Consider the following 12,136-nt stretch of genomic DNA (forward strand, 5'->3'; position numbering starts at 1 on the left):
AATTTGAATAGAGTTGCAGCCGGAATAATAGTCACCTTCAACCGAAGTCGGTTAGTTAAATATTAGGTATTTTTATAAATATGTCATCCAGTTAACTAAATTCATGTCCAGATGTAAATAATTTTTTTTAAAAACTTCAAAAGAAAAACTACCAATACTAGTATAATTATGATAGCTACCTGATTTTAGGTAGATTTCATAAGAAAGCTACCTATTGTAATAAGTACCATAATTCGACTTCCGGAAAATTTCGACCTACCTTCGCGTTTCACACCCCCCAGACCCCAAAACCACCGAAAGTTCAAAAGTTATACATATACTTATACATAGTTATAGTGATACGTATATATATTTATACACGAGATATATCTATTTCAATTTCTTGTGGACACGATAACTGCCGTAATTTTGCGCCAATCACTTTCGAATTGATACATAAAATGTAACGACCAAAAATCTCGGTCAAGTTCGTTAATGGGCAAAATCGGACCATTGGGGGGGGGGGGGGGCTTTTTTAAAAAAAATCTTGCTATAACTTCTTATTAAGTAGAATATCGAATTCGTTTAAAACTCCTACTATTCTTTGGATAAGGGCCTAAAACTTATCTAAGTAAAGTTTATTGATATCACCAACTATTGGCTCAGGGGGTGGAAAAATGGGGTTTCGAAGACAAAAGTCATACCTCCTTTAACAGGCACAATATCGAATCAGTTTAAAGTGGTCGTTAGTCCTCTAACATTACCTAAAACTTTCGTCTGAAATAATTTTTTTTTGTGACCTACCTTACGGCAAGGGATGACCAAAATGTTGCTGGAATTGTGAGAAGATCGGATTATCGTATGCTAAACGTGTGAAATTTTTTTCACATGGAGCCATTGTCGTATTAAGTAAATCTAAAGTTTTTCTTTACTTTAAGGTGGACATTTTTTTTATCCCCTACTTAGCACCGGTGAAATCTACGTCCGCCTTCCGGCGTGCGGAAAGAGATTTTTTTTACAAACAGTTGAAACAGTTTTTTTAATTTTCTTTTTTAATTTAAATATATTGATTTATTAATAATTATTAACCCGTGATTGTAAAAAAATAGTTAAACAATAAATAAGTAATCCATCATAAGTGGTATTTATTTTCACTGGTTCCAGAGTTATAGCCAAATTAACTTTAAATTAATTAAATATCTGGATCTTACAAGGGGAAGGCACATCAGTTCGAATCCGGCTTCGAATACATATATATATATATATATATATATATTTTTTTTTTTTTTTTTTTTTTGATTTAAATATATTTATTTATAAATAATTATTTACCCCGATTGTAAAAAATTAAAAAAATTAAATTGTAAAAAACATGAAAAAAAATCAGAAGTTATTAGTGAAATAAAATTTTATATACTTTTAAAAATATGTATATGTAATTTAATAGGCATTATTACATATGTGTATATGTAATATATTTGGTGAAACTTATGATTATTTAATATTAATTGAAAATTATAATTTAGGGATGTATTACTTTGGATTTTACAGTTTAATTTCTGATTAATTTTATTTAATTATTCTGGAATTTCTGTTTAATTTTATCTACATTAAAGTTAACTACAGAGTGACTGAAAAATAGACTCTCACAGGATGTTGTTCCTGTGAGAGCAAAACAGTATTCACTGAAGCATACATGCTTGATCTTTAATAAATTGCCAAAAATTCTTATCTTTTAGTTCATTACTCCTCTGATATTCTCGTACAATATGCTTCCTAAGTTGGAGTTGATCATCATTTCGTTTATTTGTTTTTTGTTGCCAATCATTTAATTGCTTTTTGGTCAGATATAATTCTTCTGATCTTAATTTGTGTACACATTCTGTAGTTTTCAAACTTTCTCTCTCTTTATATTGATCATTATCTCTTAACCTTTTTATTCTTTCCTTGGCCTTAACGTTTTCTTCCTCTTTGTTTTTATCCTCTCTTACTTTTTTTTATTCTTCCCTTGTTCTTAACATTTTCTTCCACTTCATATTCATCTTCTTGTCGTTTTTTTTTGAGCTGTATTTCTTCATGTTATCTTTCTTTTTCCTGTATGATTGGTTCTTTCACATTTTTGATTATTCACCAAATAATCCAACAATAAAAACTGAATATATTACACCGTAAGGTCGAAATTAACATTTGTAACCAGTATACAGGAGTTCACTAAACGGAATAGTTTAATTATTAATTGTTTTTATTTATGCGACACACCAAAAATCTGAAACTTCCGTTAATCAGCAACTCACGAAGATACAAAAAATACTGATCTAGTAATATGAGTAATAAAGGAACTTTTACTCTATCCTAATATTTCATGTAAGATTGTTGAATTAATAATTGTATAATTATTTGATGTTAATCAAAACTAATGTTTCAGCAATTGTTTAATTGTTCAATTTATTAAAGAATTGGAGGGTCGTATCTCACTTTCAGATGAAATAAGTTGAAGTGAACTGCAGCAAAAAATGTGTATATGTAATTTAATAGGCGTACAAGCTATTCATGTGGTATCCACATCAGATTTTTCTGTTTAACCTCCACAAACACCTTAAGATATTACTTCAAGGATGATATGTAAGAACGTAAATAAAGTTAGTCTTGTACAGTGTCAGGTGGACCATTCCTGAGATGTGTTGTTAATTGAATCCCAAATAATAAAGATTACCGGTATCCACGATCTAGTATTCAAATCCGTATAAAATTAACCGCCTTTACTAGGATTTGGACCTTAGAAGTCTCGACTTCAAAATCGGCTGATTTGCAATGACGTGTTCACCAGTAGACCATTTCAGTGTATAGTCACGATCGCCTTAACAAGACGAGAGTACTCTGCCGGGAAAGTTCAAAATCGAGTATACGCAACAGTAGACGTACGGCTGCATCAAGCTGCACGCGGCACTAGTACTTAAGAGGTTAAATCTGGGAACGTTCGTTAAAATTATAGTGGAAGAACCTTTCCTGGTAAAAAGAAAGAAAAATTTACTAGTAAAACACCAAATACTTTACAGAATATAATTTTTTTAAATAATTACCTGATAGTTCCATATACTTTTTTGCTCTTCCTAGTGAGTTTTCAGCAACACAGCTATAATTGCCAAAGTCATTGCTTTGTATATTTTTTATTGTTAATGTATGCTTATTTCCTCTTGTTTCCATTGTTCTTCTCTCCGTTGGTTCCAGTAAGAAACTATCTTGATACCATACAGTCTGAAAAAAAATAAATAAATGACACACAAAAGTTCATTACAAGGTATAACTTGTAATTGATTGATTGATAATATTAATAGATTTACTTTTGATGAATTAATTAATAGTAATGGATAACAAAATTTTAATAAATTTACCTAATGGAGATATGAATATATCCGTAAGCAAGTCAGAGATCCTTTATCCTTTATTCTTTTCAAAAATAATATTTTTAAAGTTACGGGAAGTTGGTTTTGGGTACAAACTGACTTCGCCTAAATAAGTACAAAGATAAAAAAAACAATGTTTATTTTTCTGCTAAGAGGGTTTTTGGGTTTGCTTGGCATTTCTCCCGCTACCACCCCATTCGGTCACCCTACAGCATAAGACCGAATTTCTGTGCCACAAACGGCAACTGAGCCTCAAACAGTTTAGCGACCAGTATCCTAACATAGCTCATAGAGCTTACCTAACAGCGTGAGTGGAGTAAGCGCGGTGCCATACACCACAAGCTTACTTGTCCCAACCACTCGTCATATATTTGCTAAAATGGGTAGGCGCACCTCGTCAACTACTAAAAATATATATATCATCCATAAATAAAATTTATTTCGTCTAGGCAGCAATTCTGCCACATCTAAGTCGCTGAATGCCAGCAAGTACCTGTCCACCATTTTATAGTGCTTGTAGCCATAATAATTAAGCTGAGCTGCGCTGATGATTACCGGCAATGCGGTAAGAGTCTTTCCTTAAGTAAACGGAATGCCAGTTGAACAAAGCAACCACTTCTAAGAACTTCCACACGGTCCGACAATGCGGCTCTCGCAACGTTGACTCGCCGCATGTCAAACATTAGGTGTTCATTTGACTAGACCTCCGCGCAGACGCACAGCTCATCGGCTGCCAGGCGGAACCGAAACAGTATTAGTTCAAGTTTACGTGGTTGGTGAACACCTGGGTATCCGTTGCCCTTAAAGACGAGCTCGAGGCATACCAATCCTCCAGATCCTGAATAAAATTACACAAGTTACACAAGTTTTCTAGGATATTTTATATGCAGAATATATATTGCCTATGTAGAATAAAATGTTTGAATTTTCTACCTAAAATAAATTAAATAAGTACCTTTCAGTTGTTCATGCAACTAAAAGCGTTTTGTGTTGTGTAATTATTGTGTAAATTAAGAGTCTTAAAAATTTAATATGAAAATGAATATGAAAATTTCATTTATTAAACAGATAATCTAGTTGGTTGGTAACTAGTTAAATAATCTAATTGGTTCACAGAAATGCATCTGTGAAATTGTCACATAAAAGAAAAATATAATTTTCTTTTAAAACATAAAAATAATTTTAATCGTAAGATAATAATAATACATTTTACGACATATATAAGTGAGATAAGTAAGATGTATTATATTGTAACAATACCGGGGTAGCAGACTTGGTAATGGATTCCTGCCAATTAAAAAGAAAGTAGTAGAAAATATAATAATGGGAGAAATCCGGAAATGGGCTAAAAGAAACCCTTTTAATAAAGGTAACAGGTCCGTTTGGCAATCGTGTTTTGTAACACTGCACACAGACACAACTTAGCAAATGTTTGTTGCGTGAGAAGAGTTACAGACTTGAGTAGGAATTTCGTGGGAACGTGAGGGTGGACGGTCATTCTCACGTTTCGAGTTGGGTCCGGTGCGGCTTTTAAAGAAGACAGGAGTATAATTACACTGAGGAAAACCACTTGAAATCGGTTCTGCGAATCAGTCTAAGCGAGACCTTACACGTCATTCTGCTAGATATGAGTCGGCGATGTCAGTCAGCGAGAGTATTCTGCGAGGAGGTCAGTGAAAAGCGAATTTCTAGTTTTCTTACGAAAACTAAGTTCGGCGCGATTGCGGTGACGTTACAAGTAATTCCAGTACATGAAAACAAGAAATGGTTTTGTGAGTTATTTATTACTGTTAGACTATAAGTGAAAGAGATAATGTACCATATTTTATTCATAAACTGTTATGCTAATTTTATTTGTAAACAGCAAACGTATTTGCAGTAAAAATCTTTGTACTTTTACTATTATTGTTAATACAAGACTAATGGTTAAAAGTGTTAAGACTGGTGGTCATTTTAAAGTCTTTTATCAGTGGGACTGAATTCTGGATTTCAATATTATTTATCTACCTGTGAATAAATACTGACGATTACTTCAAATTCTATTATTATTATTAATATTTATTATTATTATTATTATCATTATTATTATTTTTTTGTGATTACTACGATCGTTATTTGTTTATTTATTACTGTCATTATTATTTTGAGTTGTTAATTATTGTCGCTTATTATAATTATTATTACTGTTGTCATTATTATTGATTTGTCCTCTTTCGCTTATGTCCCCTAACTAATAAATTGTATTTATATAAACATTTTCAATTGCCAATTTCTCAATATCCAGATTGAGTCGCGTACATATATCAAAATATTATATCTTAAAATAATAATAATCACTTAAAAGATAATAATGATGTAATGTATTTTTCCTTCTACATTAATTCCTACAATTATAAAATAATTCTTTTAAATTATCATAAAATACATTTTAAAAAATTACTTTGAACATAAAATTACACTCAATTGGTACAAAAAGTAAAAAATAATTTTATACGATTCCAAACGATCCTCACACTTTTAATAAATGTTGGTTATTTTATTTGCACTTTACGCTTTATAAAATAATAAAAATTAGGTACAAAAAGAATAATTTTATAGAATGATGGCTACTTTAAGTTTCTTCGTTCTCAACTCCAATATTATAAATAAGAGTTGGATATTTCCAGTATAATAACGCTACATTTAGAGCATGCAATTTAAAATTATCACCACAAAGTTTAAAAATGTTGCTTCACTTTTTTAATTTTCAGAATTGCAACAAGGTAAGGTTATTATAGAAAAATTTATCTTACCTCTTACACGTTAGCAAATTTGAAATAAATTGGTTAAGCAAATATTATAAAACGTAGTATTTTAAAATTCTTTATCATATCTTTGCGAATTAGAATCACAACTTCATTTAAAATTAGAGTTATTTAACTTTTAATTATATATACATTATAAAATTAAAATTGCAGCTTAAAAAAAAATATTAAAAATAAATAATAATGGATGTATAACGTTTTTTTTTGTTAACAAAGTGGTATTTGGAGATAAAATTTCGATATTACTGGGTAAAGAATTCAATTAGATGAGTTGAAATCTGGCCGGCAATAATGAATGAGTGTTGGTTAGAACAAATGCAGTTTTAGTCGTTAAAAACTCTTCTCATGGAAGACCAAATCGGAAATCAATAATATCTGAAACCAATTTTTACATTATACTGTAGATTCAATGTGTGTGAGTGCGTGCGCGTTTTTAAAATAGACATAATCTGCTGTTAAAAAATTATTTTTAAATATTATAATTTTTTTTAAAAGAGGTTTTTTTGTATAAAATTCTCAATAAATGTTTAAAAAGAAGTGATTTTTTATTCTCTAAGTCAATCATTACTAGTTTAAAAAAAAAAAAATACTTTGCAGTATCAAAACTATTCTCACATGATTTCACGAAAAAACACGTTTTGATCTAATTTGCGAATTACATTATGCATGATGTAAGGTATTTTACGGAAGTAAAATCTTCCACATATTACCTTTCATTTTCTTCTACTTGTAATTCAATAATTTAATTTTCACCTGTTTCTTTTGTTTTTATTTATATCTCATGTTTTATGTTTCTTGTTCCTAATTAATTTTTATACTTTCCAGTTATGGTTTTCTTTGTCAGTTTTTACCTATTACATATTCATCCTTTACTAAATAAATTAATCTTGAATATCTTAACTGTTTGCTTAACCAACGAATTTCGTTCTTTTCATAATTCTGGCACAACGTTTTATTGTATTTTATTTAACACTACTGAATTTTTTACTTCATCAATCCGCCACCTTATCTTGCACATCTAATTTCAAAACTATCTCTTTCCTTTCAGTTTTTAATATTTATAAGAATCTCTACCTAAATTGTTGTACTCAACGTAAAATGTTATATAAATCCACGTTTTCTTTGGTTATTATACCATTCTCATATACGTTCTTTGATTTCTTTGTTCCTTTTTATGCTTATTAAGAAAGGATCAGATTGCCCGTTTCCTTGAATTCTATTTAAAAAGTCACTTTCATGTTCTACTCTTTTGCAGCAACCTTACACTAATAAGTGTATCTTCTTCCTTCATATCTTTTCTCAATAATTTCTTTCTTAAATAGGAATGTAACGCAATTTTTCAAAAATGTCCATTATTTTTTCCTCTCTTTTAAACTTTTTTAACTGATACCTTTTGTAATTTATTATTTTTATTTAATTTTTTGATAGAAAACATGAATTTTAATTATTATTCCGTACTGTATAGTGGAACAAACATATATACGTTATGTAGTCCAATATGAATAGAATTATTATTTCAGTTATATTGAAGTAATTATTTCATACAGTATTTTTAAATTTCCAAAATACAACATTTTGATATTTTTTACAGTCGGTTTTCTTTAAATTAATTATTGTTTTTTTAATTCAGCTTAAAATGAAAAAATCGTTCCTCAGGTTTTGATTTATGAAAGAGATCCACTGTATTACAGTAATTACTACAATAAATCTATAAAATATTTTTATATTATGATGATTAATATATACATTATGACGAAGTATTTAATCATCTTCGAAGTTAATGTGGCAAACAAAAGCTTTTCCACGAAAAAAATCGTGTTAATGAAAAAGTCAAGGAGTGATTGTTTCGAGATGTTTTCAATACGAGATTTAACTTAGTTTTGAATGTCCGAGTACGGACGTTTGTTCATGAAGTCTTGAACTGTAAGAACGAATTAGAATAGATTAAAATAAAAGTTTAAAAAATAGTTCGAAAGCAGCAAACAAAGTGTACATTCTTTAAAAGCAAAAGCTTTTTATTTACTGCTTCAAGAAAAATAAAATCATCTATTGATTCTGTTCTTACTGTCAGAAAAACCAGGATCTTCCTAAACTACCTGATTAGTCTGTTTAATACAGTCGTCAGCTGTATATGTATTATCTAACCACTGTCCAAGGAGATTCCAAAACTCCTGATAAAGTGTTTACATATTTTTTGCAGAAGAACAATGCCATAAAGATTCAAATTTTGTTGCCTCCGCCGTACTTCATCGTTTCAATAACATTGAATTAACTTACATTAAAGTAATACATTTAGCCGTTGATGGATACGGTGAACAAAATAAAATTTTGATATTAATTAGAATGTGTTGTAAATGGCTTTTGAAAGCACCAAAAAATGTAAAATCAATAGAAGTAATTTTCCCTATTGTCGTATATTCGTTCCTTCCGTCTCATTAGGTCTTTGTAATTTTTGAAAATTATATAAAGGTGTAAGAAAAGTAATAACAGAAAGAAGTAATAATAGATCCGGAGCAAAATATTTCCGGAGCAACAATCACAGATTGTTAAGTATACGATTGGCGACCAGAAACAGAAAAAAGTTTTAAAATTTACGACTGATTGACATTTTAAGTTTTTGGTCGAAGAAATTTTATCTTAAGCGCTGCAAAAACGTTTTTGATTTTTAGTCAGAAACTCTTTTTTGGAGCGAAGCTGTTTATCGAAATGATATGGGTAATTTTCGGGCAGTTTCGAAAAAGAATAAGAATGCAAGCATGATAAATCCTGATCTTATTTTGATAGGAGTTCCTGTTAATAATCTTAAAATTAAAGATGTGAATAAACTTTTGAATAAAAAATTATTCAAAATTTTAATTTGTGAAAAAACTTTATGGTGGCAGCTGGAGAAACTTTAAAAATTTGCAGTGCAACAAAAGATTTTTTTACTGATAATATTCAGAATTTAATCAAAGAAAATATAGATTCTAAAGAAATTTGCTGTGAAATTGTTGAAGAAGTGATGATTTATCGATTTAATATAAAAAGAACATTTATTTAATTTAATTTTTTTAGATTTAATTTAATTTTTTTAATTTTTTATTAAAAAAATTAAAAATTTATTTATTTAAAAAATTAAATAAAGGGAGTCCGACAAGGATGTTCCCTATCGCCGTTACTTTTTAATCTTTACATGGAACTAGCAGTTAATGAAGTTAAACAATTTAGATTCGGAGTAACAGTACAAGGTGAAAAGATAAAGATGGTACGATTTGCTGATGATATAGTAATTCTAGCCGAGAGTAAAAAGGATTTAGAAGAAACAATGAACGGCATAGATGAAGTCCTACGCAAAAACTATCGCATGAAAATAAACAAGAACAAAACAAAAGTAATGAAATGTAGTAGAAATATCAAAGATGGACCACTGAATGTGAAAATAGGAGGAGAAAAAATTATGGAGGTAGAAGAATTTTGTTATTTGGGAAGTAAAATTACTAAAGATGGACGAAGCAGGAGCGATATAAAATGCCGAATAGCACAAGCTAAACGAGCCTTCAGTAAGAAATATAATTTGTTTACATCAAATATGAATTTAAATGTCAGGAAAAGATTTTTGAAAGTGTATGTTTGGAGTGTCGCTTTATATGGAAGTGAAACTTGGACAATCGGAGTATCTGAGAAGAAAAGATTAGAAGCTTTTGAAATGTGGTGCTATAGGAGAATGTTAAAAATCAGATGGGTGGATAAAGTGACAAATGAAGAGGTATTGCGGCAAATAGATGAAGAAAGTAGGATTTGGAAAAATATAGTTAAAAGAAGAGACAGACTTATAGGCCACATACTAAGGCATCCTGGAATAGTCGCTTTAATATTGGAAGGACAGGTAGAAGGGAAAAATTGTGTAGGCAGGCCACGTTTGGAGTATGTAAAACAAATTGTTGGGGATGTAGGATGTAGAGGGTATACTGAAATGCGACGACTAGCACTAGATAGGGAATCTTGGAGAGCTGCATCAAACCAGTCAAATGACTGAAGACAAAAAAAAAAAAAAAAAAAAAATTTTATTTGGAATAATAATTTACAATTGAATTAATTTTATTTTAATTGTAAATAATTATGTTGAAATTTCATATTTAAAAAATAAAACAATTTGTGAGTTAATGACTCGTGTTTCGGAAACATTACAATCTAAATACAAAATTTCAGGAACAGAACAGCCAATATCCATCAATAAGGATTAAAAGTGGCAATCTCCAATCTTATTTTGTTAATATAAAATTATCTACAAAGTTTTAATTTCTAGAACAAGAACTACGTACACTAATTCTGTTTAATAATAACAATCACTGGGAATTATTTTCATAAACATATCGTAATTTTTCATATAGTAACAGGTCTTTGACTTTTTCCAGAAAAATGTTTAAGTGAAGATTGGCAGTTTTGATACTGATCTACTCATATTTACGTACATCTATAAACGTTTTTTAATTCTTCTCGATATGATAAAGGCTGATGTTTTCAAAGACTTTTATTTATTAATAATCTCCACATGTGGAAAATCTCAAAATGGTATTTATACTTACACCCTCAAGGAGTGGAAAACATGTCTTGTTTAAGCAGAAGGAGCTTCATACTTTTTCAGTAGAATAAACCGATAAAATTATCAAGATATTTCTATTTTCAGCTCTAAGCTATTGGAAATATTCTTCCTCCAGTAAAATATTCGAATAAATATAAATAATTATTTTAAAGCGCAAGAAAATTCATTTGACTAGAGTTTTCTATTTTTTTTATATTTATTTTAATTTCTCACAATTACAGAAGTAAACCGTTCAGTAATCTTCAAAGAACCAGTCAATATTTATATCTATTGATTCCGTTTTTAATTAATTTTTTGTATTTTTTGCAAGTTTTTAAGTTGTATCTATCTGATAACATCAAAGTGAACATGGAATAATTATATTTTTGCATATACCTTGAAAAACAAATATACTATTTCCTGGATTTTGTGAAAAATTCTCTATTTTAGATAATTTTACTTTATCAATTAAGACAAAAATAAAATTCAGTTATGTCTTATTACTTTACACAAAACGAAAAAGCTGATTTGCGCAGGTAGAGTGTACATACTTTACCTTAAATCTGTTCTTAGAACAAACATTTAATTTAAAACCAGTACGGTTTTTACGCGTGAATTGACAAACAGGAGAATAAAATATAAATGGAAAAATCAATACTAAGATTAACTATTTTCAAATAAAGTAAGAGAATATTTTAAAACCAAAAGTTACTCTGAAATTTGATTGTATTTATTTTTTGTTTTACTTACAAGATAAAATTAAAGAAAGGGCTAACTATTATTTATCATGTAAAACAGAATTTATAATAAAATTAATCCAGCATTACAATTTAAATTAGATATATTTATTTGTACTTACATTTGGATGTGGTTCCCCATGGACGATACAAACTAGTTGTGCTTCATAACCTTCACCGGAGTGAACCCAACTCCGTTCGACCTCAACCTCCGGAGGATCTGTATGTATAATAATTGATAAGACATTTAGAATGCAGATTTTGTTTAAACTTATATCAACAAATACATGAGTCCTTAATATTAGTTAAAAATGCATCAGATAGATTTGTTTCAATTTTTTCTTTAAATTCTATTAAAATCATATTTAAATAAATATGATATAATCATATCTTACTTATATTCAATTAATATAAAACAAAAAAAAAATTGGCAATCCAAGACCGAGTCCCGGCTTCCAGAGTGGAGTCGCTGGGCACGACTTTGTCGGACCTGGTGGCTTTGTACTGGGGGTTAGAGGCCAAGCAAGGAAATTAAGATCATACCGCCGGGCCTGTCTCTCATGCCGGTACTTACAGCCGGTAGGCGGTTAGGCTCGTTAAAATAATGGACACTCCCCCGGGCTGTGTTTTTGCTTCACGTTGATCCAGCCC

General features: G+C 29.6%; 1 protein-coding gene across 1 annotated transcript in view; it reads right to left on the reverse strand.

Annotated features, from left to right (window-relative positions):
* Nucleotides 1–12,136, reverse strand: part of LOC142320292 (lachesin-like) — a 339,547-nt gene that overhangs the window by 88,929 nt on the left and 238,482 nt on the right. The window contains exons 6-7 of the mRNA XM_075358000.1: nucleotides 11,608–11,705; nucleotides 3,060–3,234 (exon numbers count right to left, since the gene is read on the reverse strand). Coding sequence (XP_075214115.1) covers nucleotides 3,060–3,234; nucleotides 11,608–11,705 — 273 coding nt within the window. The remainder of the gene's footprint in view (nucleotides 1–3,059; nucleotides 3,235–11,607; nucleotides 11,706–12,136) is intronic.

Source organism: Lycorma delicatula, chromosome 2 (genome assembly GCF_047948215.1).
Source record: "Lycorma delicatula isolate Av1 chromosome 2, ASM4794821v1, whole genome shotgun sequence".
NCBI lineage: Eukaryota > Metazoa > Arthropoda > Insecta > Hemiptera > Fulgoridae > Lycorma > Lycorma delicatula.